The 23,760-nt window shown below is 40.0% G+C and overlaps 2 protein-coding genes across 2 annotated transcripts; one reads left to right on the top strand and one right to left on the bottom strand.

The window, feature by feature from the left end:
• Positions 1 to 3,728: 3,728 nt before the first annotated feature.
• On the top strand, positions 3,729 to 8,163 carry LOC112033919 (importin subunit beta-1). The gene is made up of 3 exons (XM_024066694.2): positions 3,729 to 4,033; positions 5,079 to 7,499; positions 7,592 to 8,163. The coding sequence occupies exons 2-3, from the start codon at positions 5,080 to 5,082 to the stop codon at positions 7,788 to 7,790; spliced, it is 2,619 nt and encodes an 872-aa protein (XP_023922462.2). The 5' UTR covers positions 3,729 to 4,033; position 5,079; the 3' UTR covers positions 7,791 to 8,163.
• Positions 8,164 to 9,233: 1,070 nt separating this feature from the next.
• Positions 9,234 to 12,193, bottom strand: LOC112033942 (lectin-domain containing receptor kinase VI.3). Its single transcript, XM_024066722.2, is given in 3 exon segments — positions 9,234 to 10,280; positions 11,062 to 11,254; positions 11,256 to 12,193. Coding segments are annotated over 3 exon segments (2,037 nt in total). The 5' UTR covers positions 12,174 to 12,193; the 3' UTR covers positions 9,234 to 9,354.
• Between the last annotated feature and the right edge of the window lie 11,567 nt (positions 12,194 to 23,760).

The raw sequence follows: 23,760 nt of genomic DNA, 5'->3' as shown, positions 1-23,760 counted from the left end.
TGTAGCTTACACGGGTTTTTTTAAGACCATTGGATTATAAATACTATGTGTATGAATTCAAATTGAAGGAAATTTGAGGATTTAAATGGGAGGTGTTTTCAGAAATTCAATCAATCTCACTTGGGGTTTTCATGAAACAAGATTCTACCAAACATTTTGCAAAATGACACTCTTCCTTGAGGTCTGTATAAAATGTAATAATTAAGCCCATGCTCTCAGCTTTATTAAAAAATATATTATTTTTTATTTATTTTTTTTATTTTTAAAGTTTGAATTCCTTGTGGTTTGTATAAATATTTTTATACATATCCTCTCATATTGTGACTTCCTTCATGGTGCGCAATTCTTTTAATTTTTTTAATCCAAACTATAGATGAAATGACACTTATTCCTCAAGATTTGTTGAAAATGACACAACCCACTTAAGATTTGTACAAGAGAGTACATATATTTTATATAAAAATAGAACATTGTGTAAGGGAAGTCATGATGTGAGATGAAATGTACTTATTTGTTATTTGTCCAAATACTAGAGGTGTCATCATTTTTGTCTATAAATATTTAAGAGTGATGTCATTTTTGTGAAACATTGGTGTAAGTTATCCTAAGAATTAAATTGGATCATAATTAATTTGAAAGTGTATCATTTACCTTTATGAAGGTGGAATGGGCTTTAAAGAATTGGGAAAATTCAATGAAGCTATGCTAGCTAAGTAAGTTTGGAGGTTGATTCATGATACAAATTTCTTTTTCATTAAAGTTTTTAAAGCCAAGTATTTTCCAAATGGAACCGTGTTTGATGCTAAAGAGAAATCTGGTTCCTTTGCGTGGAAAAGCATCCTTGGTGCTAGACATGTTATTTCTTTAGGTGCCAAATGAATGATTGGAGATGGTTTCACTGCTCGAATTTATAAGGATAATTGGCTCCCTAGGGTTGGTGATGGCAAGGTGGTTTCTCCTGTTCAATTTCTTTATAAGGATTGTATTGTTGCAGATTTGTTAGATGAAGATTCGGGCAGGTGGAATTCTTAATTATTGGATCAAGTGTTCCTGCCTTTCAAAGTTGAAAAAATTAAATCTATTCCCCTGAGCACCATTTCACAACCAAATTTCTTGTATTGGCTGGATTCTACACATGGGGTCTACACAGTTAAGTTGGGTTATAAGTTGTTGTGTGAGGTTGAGAACAATGAGTTAGCTGCATCTTCTAATTTAGATGGGTCCAAACAGTTTTGGTCTAGCCTGTGGAATTTGAAAGTCCTTAACAAGGTGAAGTCACTCCTTTGGCCTGCCCGAGACTGCCCGGGATCACCGCCTCGGAAAAAAAAAACCCTAGTTGATTTTAGTTTGAAATCTCCCACGTGTGTGGGAATTCGTACGTGTGAATCCGACCGTTGGTTTTGCCCTTATCCGTTTCAATTGTTGGGCTTCGAAGCTCATATATCACCATTGAGTTCCGGCCCATTCCCCTAATAAAATCTTGTTTGGTCTTATCTCTTAACTTGGAAAATTTTGCTAAATAACCCCTAAGCAAACTTATTTAGTTATGTAATACATTTTTGGAACTCGAGTTTGACATTTAAGTTTTAAGTATTATGTTTAGTCAAATTACCATAATGCTTGAAACTCGAGTTTGACAAACCCGAGTTCCAAAATACATGCTACATAATTAAATAAGTTTGACCTGATGCTTTTTCTCTAAATATTTTCAAAATTGATGCTTTTACGCAAAAAAGACCCCTCTTAACTCTTATATCCTTTTATGGTACTTTTATTCTTTAAAAAAAATTATTTTCATGCTTAGAAATTCAAAGACCAATCTCCTAAAAAAGAAATAAAGAATAAAAGTACATTTTTCATTTTGGGATTACTTTTATTCTAGGCTTTTACCTCTCTCTTTTTTCTCCATTTTGGCCCTCTTTATTTGGAGAAATTATTAAGTCCATCGAGAGGAATGCTGACGTAGTCCTCCCAAGTAATAAGACAATATTATCTAAGCAAATGTGTTAGTGAACTTCCTAATCAGCACAAGGAATAAAAAATAAAATAAAAAAATTACCAAGTGATGTCACATTTGTATAAATAACAGGTTGGGAGGTTAGGGAAGACCACGTCAACAATCCTCCTAGTAGACCTAATAATTTATCCTTTGTTTGATTCATTTTTCAAATTAATTATTTTATTTATGAAAAAATGCTCTGACACCTCCCTAAATTTTGAGGCAGTAGTTATTACATCTCTTTAACTTTATTTTAATCAATTTATTCTATGAATTTCACACATTTGTCAAATTGATACATTTGTTAGTATGCAGTTAAATAAATTAACGCCCACTCATGTCACGCATGTAAAAAAATAAAAAAAAAACCAACCCGAGAGAGAGGATTGAACAGCAGCTCTCTCTCAATCAAGTTTATATATCTAGGCTTGCAATCATGGTCTACAAGTTATTCCATATTCTATCTCCTAGTTGCTACCCGAGTCATACATGAAATTTTGGATGATAATTTAAAATTCCATTAGTAAGCACAAAGTTAGATTTAGAATTCTATTAGTTGTCTAAGTCACAAATCATAATTATCAAATTTGAGGTGAAAACCCAATATAAAGTGGTTTATATGAAACTGAGACCAATTTTGTTTTTATAAGACAGCTACTCGATATATGAACATCCTAAAGAAATAAGGCAAACATGAAGAGCAAGCTTTCCACTTCATTCACACACATAAAGAAAACATGACAAATAAGTAAAATATCTACAAATATGAACCTACGAACGACAACTTGTGGTTACGAGCTGCCGAGCAGCATAAGATTAACTTTTCTTTTTTTTCTTTTTTTTGGGGTTAGTTAGTACTTTGAGTCTGTTGTTCCCCTCAATCTTGATGTTCTACTTTGTAAAGTAAATAGCAACCAAATCAAAAATTCTATGTTGGCAGTTTATATCCTAAAATTGATGAATTTGGAAATGGTTTTCATTATTGTGGGCACAAGAACCAATATTTTTTTTTGGGATCTCCAACTCATCATTTCATTACCAATTGGAAAAGCAGTGTGAGCATGAGTACAAAGGGAACGGTTGCAAAAACCGATAGCCCAGGTTGCATCAGGACCAAAAGACAACATCAAAAACAAAAACTATGCAGTATGCATGTTCTAATGTCTGCCTATCGTACATCTGCAATCTCTCATGGCCCAAGCACCAATTCATCCACAAGTGCCAACATGACAATATTAATTCTCAACAGTCATATGGGTTATGAATTTCAGACTACTAAGATTAAACTCTCTCCGATCCTAACTCATGCAGCTATACCATTTAAACAAAAGTTATACCAAGATGCTATAAATTTCACTACATAAGTCTTATAAATTGATGTGTCACAAATCATTAAAAAGTAATTCAGACATTTATTTATTACATTCTTAAATGATGCCAATCACAATTACTGTTTTTGCTCAAAGAAGTTCAAACAACAAAAATAAGAGAAGGAAAAAAAAAAAATTCATTAGTCTCAGGTATCTTTATCTACATCGGTAAAGGCTTACTAGAGGATGAACTATGTTTCTTTGGCTTTTCCCTACATTGAGGTTGCACTTTTAAAGAGTCTTGCCGGATAGGGCTCTTTACACCACAAATCTTGTGCTTNCAGAAAAAAAAAAAAAAAAAAAAAAAAAAAAAAACCTGCCCGTTGTTTTTACACAACAAAACACACTTTTTATTTTATTTCCAAATTTTAATTTAATTTCTCACAACACTCTCTCCCTCTCTCTCCCGCTTCTTTCTTAGCATTCGAAATACACAGAGAGAGTCACCAAAGTCCCCTCAAATATAACTAAAAACTCTCTCTCTCACTATATATATATATATAAACACCCAAACACTCACACACACAAATCAAATCATTTCTCGTTTTCTCTTTCTCTCAGAGTTCAGAGTTTAAGAAGCCGATTCTCCAAGTGAGAGAGAGAGAGTGTGTGTGTGAAACCCTAGCTTTGTATTTAGGGTTTTGGAGGCTCTCTCCGATTTAAGGTACTTGTACTTGCTCTCTCATCTACGGTTTATACGAATAGATCTATGACTTTTGTGGCTTTGTTTTCTGTGTTTTTGACCGAGTTCGATGTTTTAGGGTTTTTTTTGCATTTTGTTTTTGTGATTATGCCTTGTTTTTAGGGTTTTTTTTTTTTTTTGGCTGGTTCTGCTTGGATCTGAGGTTTAATTTGTTCATACCGGTTTTAATTTTTGAATTGTGCATTGGATTGTTGCGGATTGTGTGGTTTTGGTTAGAGTGTTTATTTTTAGGGTTTAAGCTTCGGTTTGAAATGATTGAGTTTGGAGGTGAACGAGTTGATTAGCAAAAGGAATTGTGTGTTTGGTTGGTAAGGAATTCTGGGCGGGCCTTGTGAGAATTTAGAAATCTGATTCTTTGGTTGAGAAATGTATACTGAATGGAATAATTTTGAATAATTTATGCATCTATGATGAAAATTTTGCATGTCAGAGGGCAAATATTTCTTTCTGAATTATTGGTACCTGATACTGTCACAAATTTTGATGGGAATTGCTGTTTGGTTCTTCAGTTTTTGGTTTCAACAAACTGGTTGTTCTTCGCGTGAATTGCTGTTATTTTCATGGATATAAAACCTGCAAACTAAAGTTGTAAAACATAATCCATAGCCTGCTATATGTTATGTATGGTTCAATATCAATATCACACATGTACGGGAAGTGATTTGTGCACGGAATAGATTGCATGCACCTATTCCCTAACCATTGTCTTGTTTATTAAGTTTTCAAAAGCCTTGTTTAATTATAATTTAATGCTGTGTAAAGGTCAACCAGTTTTTATTCAAAAACTTTTTAATTTGTTGGGCATGGCTCAATATCAATATCACACATGTAGACGAAGTATTTTGTGCAAGGAATATTACATTTGCTTATTCCCTAACCATTCTCTTGTTTTTTAAGTTTCCAAAAGCCTTGTTTAATTACAATCTATTGGGTGTAAAGGTCAACCGGTTTTTATTAAGTCACTTTTAAAAAATTTTAATGTGCTCTTTTATTGCAATTTGGACAGAATGGCTTTGGAGATCACCCAGTTCCTACTGTCTGCTCAGTCACCTGATGCAAATGTCCGTACTGAAGCAGAGGCCAATCTTACACGATTTCAAGAGCAGAACCTTCCTTCCTTTCTTCTCTCCTTGTCAGTTGAGCTTGCAAACGATGAGAAACCAATTGAATCCCGTAGGCTTGCTGGTATTGTGCTTAAGAACTCATTAGATGCTAAAGATGCTGTTAGAAAGGAGCATCTTGTTCAAAAATGGATGGAAATTGACATTTCCATTAAATCCCAAATCAAAGATTTGCTCCTAAGAACTCTTGGGTCAGCTGCAACAGAGGCAAGGCACACTTCTGCACAAGTGATTGCTAAAATTGCTTCTATTGAAATTCCAAAGAAGCTGTGGCCTGAGCTAATTGCATCCTTGCTTACCAATATGACTCATCAAGATAGGCCAGCCAGTTTGAAACAGGCAACATTGGAAACTCTTGGATATGTGTGTGAGGAGATTTCTCATGAGGATCTTGTGCAAGATGAAGTAAATTCTGTTCTCACTGCTGTAGTGCAAGGGATGAACCTTGCTGAGCATAGTCCTGAAGTCCGTCTTGCAGCGACAAAGGCTCTATATAACGCTCTAGATTTTGCTCAGACCAACTTTGAAAATGATATGGAGCGGAATTACATCATGAAAATGGTATGTGAGACGGCCATTTCCAAGGAGGTGGAGATCCGGCAGGTTGCTTTTGAGTGTCTTGTTTCAATAGCATCAACATACTATGAGAAGCTTGAGCCTTACATGCAGGCTCTCTTTGAGCTTACATCCAATGCAGTAAAAGGAGATGAAGAGGCTGTTGCCCTCCAAGCAATCGAGTTCTGGAGTTCCATCTGTGATGAAGAGATAGAGCTTCAAGAGTATGAGAACCCTGAGAGTGGGGACTCTGAGCCTCCTAATTCCCATTTCATTGAGAAGGCTCTATCGTCTTTAGTTCCTATGTTGTTAGAAACTTTACTGAAGCAGGAAGAAGACCAGGATCAGGATGACAGCATTTGGAATTTATCCATGGCTGGTGGGACTTGTCTTGGTCTTGTTGCGAGAACTGTTGGGGATGCAATTGTGCCCCTTGTGATGCCTTTTATCGAGGCTAACATATCAAAGCCGGATTGGCATTGTCGTGAGGCAGCTACATATGCCTTTGGCTCAATCCTTGAAGGCCCAACCATTGACAAGCTCACTCCCTTGGTCCATGCAGGTCTGGATTTTATGCTTAAGGCAATGAAGGATGAAAACAACCATGTCAGAGACACTACTGCTTGGACTCTCGGTCGTATTTTTGAGTTATTACACTGTCCAGCTAGTGGATTTTCTGTGATTTCTTCTGAGAACATTAGACAGGTTCTTTCAGTATTGATGGAAAGTATTAATGACACTCCAAATGTAGCAGAAAAGGTCTGTGGGGCAATTTATTACCTTGCCCAGGGATATGAGGATGCTGTACCAAGTTCCTCTCTTCTTACACCATTCCTTACAGAGATCATCACTTACCTTATTAGGACTGCTGATCGTACAGATGGCGGTGACTCTAAGCTCAGGTCATCTGCATATGAAACCTTGAATGAAGTGATCAGGTGTTCAAATGTTGCAGAGACATCTCGCATCATAGAACACCTGCTCCCTGTCATTATGAATAAGTTGGAGCAGACTCTACAGCTTCAGATTGTCTCAACAGATGATAGGGAAAAGCAAGGTGACTTGCAAGCTTCTCTCTGTGGTGTTCTTCAGGTCATTATCCAGAAACTTAGCAGTACAGACGAAACCAAGTCCATAATACTACAGGAAGCAGATAAGATTATGACATTGTTCCTGAGGGTGTTTGCTTGTCGTAGCTCTACGGTGCATGAGGAAGCAATGCTTGCAATTGGTGCGCTTGCTTATGCCTGTGGACCAAATTTCGAGAACTATATGCGTGAGTTCTACCCCTATTTGGAGATGGGACTGCAGAATTTTGAGGAATACCAGGTTTGCTCCATCACTGTTGGGGTGGTTGGTGACATTTGTCGTGCATTGGATGACAAGGTCTTGCAGTTCTGTGATGGGATCATGAAACACCTTCTCAATGATCTTGGCAGTAATGAACTGCACCGGTCTGTCAAGCCTCCCATATTCTCTTGCTTTGGGGACATTGCACTTGCCATAGGAGAGCATTTTGAGAGATATGTCTCTTATGCAGTAACAGCGATGCAGCAAGCTTCCCAAATCTGTGCACAGATTGATCTCAATGATGAAGAGTTTATGGAGTATGGCAACCAGCTCAGGCGTAGCATCTTTGAAGCTTACTCTGGTATTCTCCAAGGCTTTAAGAACTCAAAGCCTGAGGTGATGTTGCCATATGCTGCACATCTCTTGCAGTTTATAGAACTGGTCTTCTTGGACAGACAGAGGTATTATTTCTTTCTTTTCATTCCTTTTCGTCTCTGTTCTTCCTACATTTGTTTCTTTAAAAGTCTCATAGTTTTGCTTTCATATTTTGCAGAGACGAGAGTGTGACAAAGGCTGCAGTTGCTGTGATGGGTGATCTTGCAGATGCACTTGGTCCGAACACAAAGCTCCTGTTTAGAGATCGTGCATTCTATATTGAATTTTTGGGCGAGTGTCTTCAATCCGATGATGAACAGCTCAAGGAGACTGCAACTTGGACCCAGGGGATGATTGGACGTGTCATGGTTTCATGAGATGAAGCCAAGCCAGCCGTGTTTGCAAGTAGAGAGGTAGTCTGTTAAGTAGTGTTTTTAAATATTTCTCCTTCTAAATGGGTCTATTTTTTCCTAGTCTTGGGTAAAGTAAAGCTTAAGGGAACTTGAACGAAGTTGAGTTCATCAATGTGTCCTGTGTATTGCGGATTTGAGTTTTTGAATTGTGAGAAACTTCTAAAATCCGCTGTCAGTGGGGTTAGGGAGGGAACGTTGTTAATTCCATACTAGATGGGTGGCCTGCTACTGTGTTATTGAACGTTGGTTTAGTTCAATGCGTCCACTGATCAGTGGTTTGTTGAGTTATTTTCATGTATTCCATCCTCTATTTTTAGAGTGCTTTTCTAATTCCCCATTCAACTGCCTCATGAGTCATCTCTACAAAAAATTATATCTTGTTTTGGGTGTATATGCCTTTTCGCTCAAAGCGAGTCCCTCACACCCACCTACAAAAGCATATACACCCGAAACACAGGGAATAACATCTCCATGGTTGCACAACTTTATGACGTGATAATATTTTGTTATCAATGGTGACTGAACAGTAAACACTATAGAGGTACGAATAATATGCATGTATTGTTGATCTTTGTGGTCACATTTTCTTGTCAACCAAAACGGGTACTTTCAGATGCATAAAAAATTTCCAATTTCAAGGGAATATGTTTTCTTCAAAATTTAAATGGTCTTTTGGGTAATGAATTAGGTTGAGTTTGGGTACTGTGTTTTGTGTCCACGTCTCCAAGCAAAATGCATTTCAGCTTTTTTTTTTTTTTGATGCACCTGCGAGACAGCTTTGAGGAGACAGTGCACTATTCATGGGGTGCACTGTTCACGGGATTCACAATTATTTTATTCAAAAAAAATTATAAATGGGTTTCACGACACTATTAACACATTTAAAAATTATTTTGTTATAATATTTTCAGTTTTTAGCAAAATAAGTTGTATCTAATGGTGGAATTCTGTAAAGTATTTTTCAGTTCATGATCATCATGCAAAAAGCCAGGACAAGACTTCGCTGTTCCTAGTCCAAATAATGGGGGATAAATCAAGTCGTGCAAATCTGTGAAGTTGTTTTCGGTTTCCCATTATATCTATCATCATGCATGGAGCCGAGACAAGACTTTACTGTTCTTAGTCCAAATAATTGAGAATTAACCTAATGGAGTGCATTTCTGTGAAGTTGTTTGATTATCATCATGCATAATGCCGAAACAAGAAGTACTCTTCTTAGTCTAAATAATTGGGGACGACTGGACTGAGGGATTAATGTAATAAAATCTATAGTCAATGTAGAATGATGACTTTTGTTACAAATGAATTTCAAACTTGGGGTTCAAGGGATACTTTAAGAGCGAAACTTGAGTATATATGTGTTGTGTTTTAGGTTTCCCTAAGGTATTGAACTTAAATTTTGTCTCCCCTTCTATTTTCCTATCTTAGAAAATAGGAAATTATGAACATAGGGAGACTGGAAGATTTGATTACTCCAGGATGTACAAGCTGATATACCTCAAAAAATGGAAAGTTTTGAAGCTCCTTACTATCTACCAGCGTCTATAGAACTGGAAGTGATGTCTCCAATGCTTGATGGATGAGACGAAGTTGTGGTCATATAACCAGAAATTACTTCTAAATTTCTCGAGTTCATTTTACTGACACTTCGAAAATCAACTGAGCCCCAGTCAACCACGGCAGGAAGTGGGTCATCCCCACTAAGATACCGAGTCACTTGTCTCATGGTAGGCCTAGCTTCTGGTTTGTGATGAGAACAAAGTAAACCCAATTCCAAAACCAACTCGGCCTCATCAACCAAGTAATTTGAGTTCAACTTTGGATCAAGTGCATCTAGAATTTGACCCAATTGATGACATTCCATAACCCAGTCAACCAAAACGAAATTGCTCGAGCCAATTGGTCTTCTCCCAGTAACCACTTCAAGGAGTAAAATCCCATAAGCAAACACATCAGAACTTGTAGATACCTTACCCGTGCGAGCCAATTCTGGGGCAATGTATCCAATTGTGCCAACAACATTGGTGGTGTGTGACAATTTGTCATGATCAAATAGCCTGGCAAGACCAAAGTCACCTAGCCTTGCATTCAGTTCAGCATCTATCAAAACATTGCTGGACTTCACGTCTCTGTGGATCACAACTTGCTCCCATTCTTCATGCAGATACAGTAATCCTGTAGCAATGCCTTTGAGGATATTGTACCTTGTGTCCCAAGTCAACACAAAGTTGTTTTTGGGTTTGAAAATCAGCGAGTCTAGGCTACCATTGGGAATATAATCGTAGACTATAAGGAGATCATTTTTACGCTTGCACCATCCTTGGAGATTGACCAGGTTCTTGTGTCTTAACCTTCCCAAGCTTTCAATCTCTGCTGCAAATTCTCTCATTCCTTGGATTGAATTATGCACTATCTTCTTCACAGCAACTTCGCTTCCAGTGGCTGGTACAATACCTGTTAGAATATGATTAAATAATTAAATTCATATTTATAATAAATAAATTTTTTGGGAGAATTGGTAATTTATTATAATATGAGAGTAGGTGGTATTGAGTTTGATGTTTGTCTCTCCTCTTCCTCCCATTTAAAACATTGAAAAAATTCCACGTGTTGGGTCTTAGTTATTAAGCGAGAGTTTAGATCCACGCACAAGGAGAGTGTGATAGTGAAAAATGAAAATAGTATATAAGACTTTATAAGTATTAATCCCAAACCCTTCTTAAGATGGACCATAAGTGTACCAAAATGGAAAAAAGTGGGCCACAATGGATTGAATTGATGGAAATGTTGTGCTAATATGGTTCAACAAGAGCATAACATCAATAAATATTAGGCTTAACAATTAGATATTATATACTTTTTTCGTCCCAAATTGTTTGGCTTGTATTCTTTTTTTGAAATGTCCCAAAATTATGTCCTGTTTGAAAAGTTAAAACACCATTAATTTACTAACATTCCCTTTATGCCCTTAATTTATTTGTGGGAGCATTTTTTTTAAATTAAAAACCTAAATTTTGAAATCCACTATACATGCCATCTTTATTCAAATTTAAAGATTAAAATAAACCTTCAACAAAGAAAAATAAATTTGTTTAAGGGTAATTTAGGAAATTTTTAACCTTTTCAAAGAGATAAGGTAGTTAATGATGTTTTATTAAATAATTGGGTTTTTTTTTTTTTTTAACTAGGCCAAATAATTCGGGACGGAAGGAGTAGATTAGTAATTCATTCATACCTTTGTAGACTGCACCAAAGCCTCCAACTCCAATAACTTCAGTCTCTTTGAAACCCTTCGTTGCTGCATAAAGATCCTTGTATTGAAACCTGTGAGGACAATCCAACTCCCAGTCCTCAAGCCTCTGATGCTGCCCCATCTTTTTGAAACATGTAAAAAAGAACAGAATCCCCAACAGAATGAGGGTGGTGAGCAGCAGATAAACTGGCAATCACTACCTTCACTTGGGGTTTGTTAGCCGATGAACTATTCTCCATTGGAGGGGGCAAAGGAAGTTGAGAAATATTGAGTGAAGGAGCAGTTATATTCGTTGAAAAACTCCATCCTAAAATGTAATGAAAGCTTGTTTTTTGGCCTGTTGCAGCAGAGAAGCCAGCATACATAGTCTCCTTAAGAACTGGTGTCAAGTTTATGGGATGGGAAATGAGGGGTTTAGTTGGTTTGCGTTCCTCTTCCAAGGAAGTAGATATTGTAACATTCACAACTTTTTTCACACCATCATATTCAATCCAGGCACGAAGAGGATCACCGCTGTCTAAAGTCAGTTCATTGAGATTTGCATCTTTGTCTTGGTCATAATAACCAGCAGCCGAAGATATATTTGAATCCACGCTATTGATGTTGACTCCCACATGGTTTCCTTTCGTATCTGAGTTCTTTTTGTACCCTTTAACTGTATCGAATTCAACTGCAAAGACATGGTTTGAAGCATTTCCATCATTGGAGGGGTTGAAAAGTCCAAGGTAATGCTCAGGCTGAGCTCCAGGGAATTGCTTGGAGGGTGACAAAGTGAAGGCAAGGCCATAGCCACCTGGGCTAGAGGTTGATGGTTTTATTGCAAAAACAAATGATGTGCTGAAAGAAGAAGCATTTGGGTACAAAGAAGAGTTACTGTACATATCAATGGGGTTTGTATAGAATGCATGGCCTATAACATCGTTTGATGCATTAGTGAGCTTAAGTACACCACTAGGCTTGACAATAGAGGCTCCCTCTAGGCTGATGCGAGACATTTCACTACCATTGAATCCATTAAAAATGAATTCAGCAGCTTGAGATTGAACAACAATAGGAAAGAAGAGAAGGAAAGCAAAAGACATTGCTAAGACCATTATGGGATTTTTGAGAGTTGACAAATGTAGTAAGAGGAACGCAAACAAGAACAAAGATAAGAGCTTTAATAAGAGAAAGTTAAGGGGCTCTTAACCGAGTGATTTGAGATGGTAGACTTTGAAAAAGTCAGTCCAAACACCTTGGTGAGACCTGTGTCTAATATTAATATATGTCATATTCATTACAGCAAGACCATGAGAGCGAAGGAAGTGACATTTATTTAATTTTCCTCCTCATTATCTTCATGCCGTGGTGGAGAGGAAATTTGAATTTTCAGTTCATTTCGAGAGCTATAGTTGGTTCGTTATTGACCAATTGATCATGTTGTCAAAGAAACAAGAGCCACAATCATTTCCCAAGTCTCCCCAATTTTGTGTGTGGAATGTTACTTCCGTACCCATAAGGCCGCTGTTACCAATTGACCAAGTTGTCAAAGAAACAAGAGCCACAATTTTTTTTTTTTTTTTTTTTTTTTTTTTTTTTTTTTTCTTCCAGATGGCCTTAATCGGTGGCTGCCTTTGGAAATAAATGAGCCATTTGTGGCGAATTTGCATTAAATCTTTCGCTACATAGGTTTATGCATGGAAACTTCTAATAGTAGGCCAAAGACAACAAGATAATTGTCATTTACCATCATATTAAGAAGAATTTAAGAAAGTTAATTTCGTACCGTACCGGCTAGTACCGCCGGAATTTGCCATACCGGTGCTTAGACCGGTACAAAAATGCTCTTGTTTCGTTTCGGTTTAAATACCGGCTGTACTGGAGCCATTTCGGGAATACCGGGATAAATACCGGGTTTCGGTCGGAAAATAGATACCGGGTGAAACAAAAAAAACTCAGAAAACTCCCCAAATTTCAAGATCCACCTCCTCACTCTTACCTCGTTTTTTCCTCCTTTTCTTCGTATTTGTCTCTGCTACGCATTTCTTCTTATTTTCCTTTGTTTCGCTGGCCTCTATTTCTACAGCCCCTTCATCTTCTTCATTTATTTCTCAATGTGTTTCTGTCTCTCTTTTTAGTTTTGGTACACTCACTTGAAAGTAGAAACTGAGTAGCCAATCAAGAAGCAAGTTACAAGACTTCAAAGCAAAATGTGTGGAGGTGAAAAAAAGAATGAAAAAAAAAAAAAAAAAACTTATAATGAAAGACTAATGGGCTACAACTGTAAGCAAGATGTGTGGAGGTAAAAAAGGAATGAAGAAAAAAAAAAAAATCCTAATGAGTTAGGACTTCTAGTAGTTTGACTAGGTGGGTGTAGGACTTGGAAATTCTAAGAAGCTGTTTGGTTTACTAGTTTTCATGACTCAATTTTCTGTTTTTATAACTCAATTCTCAAAAATGGTGGGACCCATAGCAAAATACTTGTTTGCCTGCACAATTTCTTTGTTTTCATAATTATGTTTCCAACACTCAATTCTCTACTTTTTGAGTTATGAGTTGTGGAAATTGAAAACAACTTTTGGCTATTTTCAGTTTTCAATTCTCTGTTTTCAACGGCAAACTTGTAAATAGCATTACACACCTGGTCCCACAGTCAGACTTTGCTCCCTCTTTATCTTTTTTTTTTTTTTCCTTTTCTTTTTGTCTTTCACGGGTCTGGGACAGACCTGCTCCTCCTCTTCTTCTTCTTTTTCTTCTTCTTTTCTTTTCTTTTCACTTTCTAGGTTTGGTTTTTTTTTTTTTCTTCTTTTCTTTTCTATTCTCCTTTTCTTCTCTTTTCACTTTCTGGGTTTGGTTCTTTTTTTTTTCTTCTTTTCTTTTCTATTCTCCTTTTCTTCTCTTTTCATTTTTTGGGTTTCTTTTCTATTCTCCTTTCTTTTCTTTTCTTTTCACGTTGGTTTCTGGGCTTGGTCTCCCCAGTGTTCTTCCTTTTTTTCTTTTTTCCTTTTCCTGGGTTCGGTCTCCTCGGTGTTCTTCCCTTTTTTTTTTTCTTCTTCTTCTTTCACTGGGTTCGGTGATTTGGGTATTTTTTTTTCCTTTCTTCTTTCTCTAGGTTCGGGTGATCTGAACTTTTTTTTTTCCTTTCTTCTTTCACTGGTTCGGGTTTGTGGGTATTGAAAAAAAAAAAAAAAAAAGCTGCACCAGTGACAGGTATGGGGCCCACAAATAGTGCGAAAAAAATTGAGAGATGACATTTCAGTGATGGGGCCAAACGGGTATTAATTTTAGAGTGATGGGTGATGAGTGATGAATAATGAGTGATGAATAATGAGTGATGAGTGATGAAAATTGAGTGATGAAAAAGTAGGAGCCAAACAGCCTTTAAGCATTTCAAATAATAAAAAAATTATTGGTTAACGTAAATCATTTCAATTTTTTTAAAGGTTCAAATTTTTTATTTTAGTTATGGCTCTACTATTATAACATGCATTTTTGTATTTTGGTGAAACTAAAATAGTTATAAAACTATTTAGCTTCATTGCTATTAATGCTCTAACTCTACCAAAAAATATAAAAAGTTGCCAAAGTGATATATTGAGTTATTAGAAATATAACTTTGTATATTGTATAAAATAGAAAAAATAGCGGTAAATCCGAAACAGTACACCGGTATTGACCGATATCCGAAACATATCGTACTACTGGCCAAACTGGTACACTCTTCGGTACGGTATTGACTCCCTTAGAAGAAACCAATAAGAATTTTTTTATGTAGATAAAAATTGATCACATGTCTCAACAATAAAATATGTTATTAGTTAAACTAAGTGGAACTTCGCAAGACTGTTGGTAAAATGGTATGAAGTGAATAAGAAATTGATGTTTTCTATATTCACTTGAAGATATTATTATAAGTGGTGAAAACCTTGAGTCCCACATTGGAAATGATAGAGAATATGAGTTTGGGTTGAATATTGGATTGGGATTTAGGCATGTGTGGACTAGGCCCACTTATACAATTTATAATAATAGTTTATTATTTTAATTTTTGAGTTAGTTAGTCTGTGCATAGCAGTTATCACTGAAACAGAGTGCCTGTTCAGTAACATATAAGTTTTCATAGTCCCTCATTCATGAAAAAGAACTTTTTTAGAAAACTCTCTCATTGAGAATATTTTTGTGCATTCATTTTGTGTCAAAGAGAGAGAAAGAGATATTGAATACTTCGCATAGCACGGCTTTGTGTGCTTCGTTTTCGTGCTGTAGATCATTTTATCTTGGGAGGCAGACATCTATGAGTCTCAAAGCACCACAATGATTGTGTGAGGGGCGAAATCTGTTTTAAGGAGATTGTGTCAAACACAAGACTTGATTTGAATCATTCATCCTTCATGCTTTTGGTCAGTGATTTTTTAATTATTTGCAGATTTCTTCTTAAATATATTCAGTATTTGTTTATTGCTCTTGTTTATCATATCTATTTATGTTATTGCTTATATATAGATCTGTGTGTTATTCCTTTGCTTTATCACAAAAGTAAATTGTTGAAATATATCCAACAATCTTAAAGCAGATTTGATTTTCTTTAATTTATTTTTGTGATTTACAGTGAAAGGAATTTTGTGTTTGATGAAAAAAGGCTAAATCGGCAATTGTTTGTATTCCTGCGCAAAACTGGGTTTGTGTTTATCTTATCATGAATATACAGCACCCGTTAACAGCACCCATATTTTATGTATCTACTATCAAGCATAAGCAACAAATTTGACAACATTTTTCTCACAACGGGTGCTGTACAACACCCGTTAATGTGATAAAATTTAAAATAAACTATTCACTTTTTTTTTAGGGATATGAAAAAATTTAAAATAAACTATTCACATTTCCCATGGACCTGCTTTTGCTTAACACTCTTAGATACTATGGGCTTTGCCCCGACCAATTTCCTTCCAATTTTTACCGGGTGGTTAGTTGCATCAGTAGGTTAAACCAGGTATTCGGTTTAGAGCTAGACCACCATGACATAAGCCACATGTATAGCCTGTGTGGGAATAAGAGTACTAACTATTATTTAAAGACTAGGGATATAAGGGTACGGCTCATTTCGTGCCTACTTAACTCCAATAGGAATTCTGCCGGGGAGTTCGTCTGGGTGCGCGGCAATTGGTTTGCCGGTGAAATCCCCTGCCCCCTCTTGCAATGCGAAGTGGGTTCGAACCACTCTTTAACTTGCTTGTAATCTTTTCTTACGACCATTTTACTTGTTCGAATACTGACTTACTGTGGTTCTGTTTGTAGAAGGTAAACTGTTCACCCCGGACATAAGGGTCGTTCACGTCAGGGATCTAAACTTCACACTTAGGTCCGAAGTTTTTGTACACACGGACGGGCAACTCCGTGCCTCCCATCTTATACTCGGTTGCACTCTCGTGTACAAGACTTGGCAGTCCTTTAGCCAAGCCCTTACAGTTGACAGCCCGCTATTGTCTTACATCGATGTTCGGCACGCTAACTTTCTCCCTCCTAATCTAACTACTGGGGAAGCCCGAAAATGAGGTCCCAATTATTTAACTGCGGAAAACCGTGTCCCGATTAGAGACGAATCAGCAGAACATGTTTCCTGGGCTTTGTGGGAACTAGCACACGCTCCCATCGAAGGCCAACCAGAAGTGGCCAAGGAACGAAAGGCCGAGCAAGTATTAGTCGAAGAAGAAGAAATGGTGACCAGAAAGAAGCTAACTACTAATTGGTTCCTGTGAGGCTCATGACCTTCAGCCCAGCCGTAGCAAGCTCGTCTCGCAACCATACCCCTCCTACTCCTCCTCTTTCTGGCCGGCAGAAAAAGAAATAGCGTTTGGACGATCACCCGACCAGAACCACAAGCGAGGCGCCTGCCAAGACTCCTCCCCGCCCCTCCGGAGGGATTGTAATTCGGGAGCTGGTGAGCGGCACCCAACCCGCAGCTCCCGGTGGTACTGAAGTCACCTTTTCTTCATGGGCCATGCCTAACTGGCAGCCAACTTTCATGCTTGGCGGTGCACCTTTATTGCCCACTGCAAGTGTGAAAATGTGGGCTCAAGGTGAGGGGGGAAGGGTGGCAGAAAGCTTGGTGAACAGGTTGTTGCTGCTCGAGGATGTGCACTTCTGGTCTGAAGGCTCCGAGGACTCTATTATACAGCGGTTACAGTGGCATTCCATTGTGGTAAGCATCTCTGCTTCGCTTTTCGTTTATCTTGTTGTGTGATAAATTCCCCTTTTTCTCCTACACACACTTTGCTAACTTGGATCTAGAGATGTTACTAGGCCGTGCAACTTACCCACATACTCGGCAAGAGGGCTAATGAGCTTGTTGAAGATGCCAAGCGGGAGAAGGCGCTCAAGGAAGTCGCTATAGACACGGCGTGGGATAAGGTTAAGGAGGCTGAGATGGCTGAACAAAAGGCACAATCTTCGGAGACTGCGCAACAGCTAGCTGAAGGAAAGCTAGCCGAGATGGAGGGGAGATTGGGGGAGGCCAAGCTGAAGTTGGTTACGACCGAGAGTCTAAACTTGGTTCGTGACAAAGAAGTTGCTAAACTTAAGGCTGCCTTGGAGGCCTGTGAGACCAAATGGTATGACAAGGGGTTTGCAGACGCGTAGAACTCCGTGGTGCCCGTTGTTCTTCAAGCTCGAGCTCAGGGGTTTGAGGAGGGCTAGCTAGTTGCTCTTAAAGTAGCGGGGATTCCCGAGGACTCGCAATTATGGAATCCAAAAAAAATCCCCTGCCCCGCTGTTACTCTCCCGGTCCAGAGTCAGGCTGAGGCTGTCGATGACGAAGATACCCCCAGTATGAGGGCATTGGTAGAAGCTATTGATACTCATGTAGAGAACCCTGATACGGAGGCCATGATCAACCTCAATGCCCCAGGCCATGCTGAAAACCGAAGGCCAACCACCGAGGATGCTGCAGGACAAATCTTAGACGACATAGTTCAGCTTTTCCAAACGAACCCGGCTGTTTAATACTTTCTAAACTTTGTTTTTCTTCTACACTTATCTTTTATTTTCTTAGTATTGCCTAGTCACTGGGTTGTGGTGACCGAACATCTTTTATTTTCCTGTTGTCTTTTATCTTCTTGGTGTTGCTTTGTCACCAAGTCATGGTGACCAAACAATTTACTTTCTTTTCATGACTTTGACGTTAAGTTTATCTTCCCTGAAGTTACCGAGTCATGGTAACGAGGACAAATATTTTATTATTTGGTTATCCGTCCTTTATTTGTTTTAAATGTTTTATTATTTGGCTATGAGGACCAAGCATCCCATGACTTACTATTTTATCGATATGATTGTTTTTGCCTACCCCTTACTTATTATTAAAACCAGCCGGCTATCCCTAGCGGCTGTGATTTTCACCTAACGCGATGGTTGGTAAGGGCTCGACGAAATTTATGGAATGTGAAAGAAACTCCTTACTTGGCACAAAGTTGCGCGGCCACGATGGCCTTTACTGCCGCAGATTCTGTTAGAATGCTATTAGGAACACTCGGCGAAAAAGACTAAGCCCGGAGCGCATTCTGGATTCACTCCAGGCTGGGGTTTCCACTTGCCCTTGGGGAATTTGGGGAATGTATTGGCTAAGGTTTCTTCCTGCCCAATGATGGATATCAAACTGGGGACAGGTTTTTGTCCTTAGGAAGTTTAGGCTAAGGTTTCTTCTTGCCTGGTGATGGATATCGAACCAGGGATAGGTTTCCGTCCTTAGGAAATTTAGGCTAAGGTTTCTTCCTGCCTAGTGATGGATATCGAACCAGGGACAGGCTTCTGTCCTTAGGAAATTTAGGCTAAGTTTTCTTCTTGCTCGATGATGGATATCGAACTGGGGACAGGCTTCTATCCTTAGGAAAGCCCGGTAATGGATATCAAACCGGGGATAGGCTTCTGTCCTTAGGAAATTTAGGCTAAGGTTTCTTCCTGCCCGGTGATGGATATCGAATCGGGACAGGCTTCTGTCCTTAGGAAATTTAGGCTAAGGTTTCTTCCTGCCTGGTGATGGATATCGAACTAAGACCAACAATGGAATTAAGTATATGTGCGCGGGCAATTATTACTGTCACCATTAGGGCTACGCATGAATGGCATTGCATTTAACTTACAACATAGTTTACAACCGATCAGTGATAAAACTTTTTAAGATTATGGACATTCCACGGCCGAGGTAATGGCCTTTCATCCAGGTCCTCCAAGTAATATACCCTAGCGCCAGCGATTGCCGTAACTCAGTTGGGCCCCTCCCAAGTCTGGGCTAACTTCTTGGAGTTTGTATCTCGCATATTCCCCACTGATTTCCTCAGCACCAACTCCCCAGTGCCAAATTCCCTCGTTCTTACACCTCGGCTATAACGGCGGGCAAGTTTTTGCTGATATTCGGCCAGTCGGATTGTCGCTGCTTCACGGCGCTTTTCCAACCAGTCCAAGCATTCTACCATTAGCTCACCATTTTTGGTGGGGTTGAAACCTTCTACTCGCACGCTGCAAAGGTCTACCTTGGCTAGTATCACTGCTTCAGCTCCGTATGCCAAGGAAAACGAAGTCTCACCGGTGGACCTCTTGGGGGTTATTCGGTAAGCCCACAAAACGTTAGGCAGTTCTTCGGCCCATCTACCTTTTGCATTGTCCAATCTCTTCTTTAAGCCGTTCAAGATCGTCTTGTTGGTGGCCTCGGCTTGAATGTTGTTTTGCGGATAAGCTGGTGTGGAATACCTGTTTTTGATGCCGAGATCATTACAAAATGCACAGAAAGCTTTACTGTCAAATTGCAACCCATTATCAGACACTAGCGAGTTCGGCACCCCGAACCTGGGGACTATATTCCTCCATATAAATTTTTTGACATTCGTTTCGTAGATATTAGCTAAAGCCTTTACCTCTGCCCATTTGGTGAAGTAATTTATGGCCACTAGTACAAATCTTCGGTTGCCGGTTGCTCAGGGAAATGGGCCGAGAATATCCAGCCCCCATTGTGTGAAAGGCCAAGGACTGCTTATCGGGTTGAAGTGACCTACTGGTTGATGGATCAGTGGTGCGTGCTTTTGACACTGTTCGCACTTTCGCACATATTCGATGACGTCCTTTTGCATTTACGGCCACCAAAACCCCTGTGTCATTGCTCGATGTGCCAACAAGCATCCCTCCATATGACTACCGCACACTTCGTTATGAAGTTCGGCCAGTAGTTCACCCACCCTACTTGGGTGCAGACACAAAAGGTACGGCCTCCCGAAAGACCTTCTGTACAACTGGCGTTCTGCTGATAACCAGTATCGAGGTGCTACTCGGTAAACCCTACTAGCCTCCTTCTCGTCACTCGGGACATGATCCTTTGCTAGGAATTCGATGATTGGGTCCATCCAGCTTAGTTCGGCCGCCGCAATCGCGGCTACCTCAATCCCTTCTAGGCCAACACTATCCATTACACAGATGCTCGGTTTCGGTATTAGTTCCACCCTGATCTGCCGAGGGACCCCCTCTACCGTTAATGATGCTAGCGTGGCTAAGGAGTCGACATGCCTGTTTTGCGTCCGGCCCACTTAGGACACCTTCACCGAGTCAAACTTATTCATAACCAGCCTTGCCAACTGCAAGTACGCTGTCATCCTAGGGTCCCTGGCCTTAAAGGTTCCCTAGATTTGGTTAACGATTAATTGGGAATCTGAATATATTTCCACGCCCCGAGCTCCCATTTCCAGAACCACTCTTAATCCGGCAAGTAAGGCTTCATATTCGGTCCCGTTGTTAAAGGCACTGAACCCAAGCCTAAATGAATGCTCCAACCGTATTCCCTCTGGAGTGATAATAATGATACCGATGCTAGACCCCAAGGCACTCGACACTCTATTCACAAATACCTTCCACGGGCGACTCTCGACATGGTAAACCATCTCCCCATCGTTCTTAGGAGAAAACTTCGCAACAAAATCGGCGAGGACCTGCCCCTTCAATGCACTTTGTGGCCGATAACGTATGTCAAAGGATCCCAGTTGTGTCCCCCATTTAGCGATTCGGCCTGTGAAGTCAAATCTTCTTAGTAATGACTGCAAAGGATACTCGATCAGGACATACACTGTATAAGCCTGAAAATAGTGCGGCAACTTTCTTGTAGCGTGTATCAGGGCAAGCACTAACTTTTCAAGGGGCAAATACGTAGTCTCGGTGTCAACCAAAGTCTTACTGATGTAATACACGGGATGTTGCACCCCTCGATCGCTGAGTAGCACGGCATTTATTGCATGTTCGAACACTGACAGGTACATGAAAAGATCTTCCCTAGGCTTCGATGCTGTCATCATAGGTGCTTGCATCAGGTACTCCTTCAAATCCCGAAAAGCTCTATCGCATTCCTCATTCCACTGAAACCCTTTCCATCTCTTCAAGAGCAGATAAAACGGCCGGCAGCGATCAGAGAACTTGGAAATGAATCAATTCAAGGCAGCTAGCATTCTTGTCAACATTTGCACCTCATTCGGGTTGCCCAGAGGCTTCAGTCATTTCACGGCTTTTATTTGATCCAGGTTCACTTCTATTCCCCGGTTAGTGATCAGATATCCTAGGAACTTGCCAGCTCCCACACCAAAAGCACATTTCTCGGTATTTAGGCGCAACTTATACTGCCGGAGAATCTCAATCACCCCCCCAGGATCCTCTATATGCTGCCCCTCCTACTTGCTCTTCACCACCATGTCGTTGATGTACACTTCGACCGTTTGTCCTATTTTATCCCAGAACATCCTCGTCATCATTTGCTGGTAGGTGGCCCCGGCATTCTTTAAACCGAAAGGCATTACAACATAATGATAATTGGCATCCGGGGAGATGAATGCCGTTTTTTCTTGGTCCTTGGGAGCCAAAGCGATCTGGTGGTACCCCTAAAAGGAGTCCAAGAAACTCATTCTCGGATGCTCATACGTGGCGTTTAACAACTAGTCGATTTTCGGCATGGGAAACGGGTCTTTTGGACAAAGCCCGGTTCAGGTCTGTAAAATCTACGCAAACCTTCCACTTACTGCTCTTCTTCTTCACTACTACGGTATTCGCCAACCATTTCGGGAAGTAAATTTCCCTTACTGCCCCTGCCTCCTTCAGCCTTCGAACTTCCACCTTTACCGCTTCAGCATGCTCTCTAGCAGATCTCCTTGGCTTCTGTTTCTTGGGGGCAAACGTGGGGTCTATGTTAAGTTTATGAATGATGAATTCAGGATCCACTTCGGGCACCTCATATGGGCTCCATGCAAACACATCCACATTTTGTATGAGCAATAATAACATCTCTATCCTATCCTGATCTTTCATGCCCTTTCCTACTTGGAAGTACTTGTCTATGTCTGGCAATATTCTTACCTTTACCACATCCTCGGTAGACCCGCCCCCCTTCTGCAGTTCCTGTAATTGCTATAAAGGGGACCCTGTGATGGGTCCTTTTGTTCAGCCTGATCCCCCTGGCCGATTCGCCATTTCTCCCAACTGACTATGGCGGCCAAGCATTGTCTGGAAGTTTGCTGGCTTCCCCGTACTACCATAATGCCATGTTTGGTAGGAAATTTGACTTTCACGTGTAGGGTGGACAGAACAACCCCCATTGCGTGGATCCATGGCCTTCCCAGTATCATCGTATATGGGGAGAATGAAGCGACCACTATAAACATTACTACCATCTCTTTGCCCTCCATATTCATGGGCAGGGAAACTTGCCCCTTGAGGACTACCAATCTGCCATCGAACCCGACGAAAGGTGTTGTATACTCGAAAATATCCTCATTCTTCAACCCAAGCCCCCTAAATAAATCTAGATACATCACATCTGCCCCGCTTCCCTGATCTATCACCACTCTCTCCACTAGGAAGCCACTTATCTGGGTGGAGACTATTAAGGCATCATCATGCGGTTGAATCGTTCCTTCCAAATCGCCATCACCAAAAGCGATAGGTTCTCGAGTGAGTTTTATCCTCTTTCCGGACGGCTGCATATCCAAGTTACCTTCAACCGGCACTACTGTTAACACCCCTTTCTTTCTTGCCGCAATGAGTTTCCTAGGAGGAGTATGGATAACCTCAATTATCCCAAGAGGGGGTGGGAGAGGGTTGCCCCTTTGTGGAACGCCTTGCCCCGTTCCTCGGTCCCCTGTGTTTACCACAAATTCCTTTAAGTGCCCCGCCTTGGCCAGTGGTCCGAGGTGGTCTCTCAATACTCGGCACTGCTCCGTAGTATGACCCTTATCTTTATGGTAAGTGCAGTATAGGTTTTGATTCCTCCTAGAGGGGTCACCACCCATCTTGTTCGGCCATCTAAAGTATGGCTCGTATTTAATCTTGTTAATTATCCTATGCACTGGCTCCTTAAACGTCACATTTACCTCCCCTGCTGGCACTTCTAGCTCTTGAATCCTCAAATCACCCCGGTTCCTCGGTTGAAAGCCATCCTATCGAGGACGACTTGCCATTGCGCTTTGCCTTTGTTTTGCAGCCGGTCATCTTCCAACTGTTTGTATTCTTCAATACGCCTTATCAGCTGCCTCATATCCTCGGGAGGCTTCTTAGTTAGTGATTCCCTCAGCCCAGAATCCTCAGGCAATCCCATTCTAAAAGTGTTCGCTGCAATCTTCTTGTCCCCCCCGCCGATCTCTTTGTAAAGCTCTCAGTACCGGCCAGCGTAACTACGAAGGGTTT

Source organism: Quercus suber, unplaced genomic scaffold (assembly GCF_002906115.3).
Source record: "Quercus suber isolate HL8 unplaced genomic scaffold, Cork oak 2.0 scaffold_83, whole genome shotgun sequence".
NCBI lineage: Eukaryota > Viridiplantae > Streptophyta > Magnoliopsida > Fagales > Fagaceae > Quercus > Quercus suber.
Note: the sequence above shows the minus strand (reverse complement) of the source record. Positions and strands in the feature narration are given on the sequence as shown.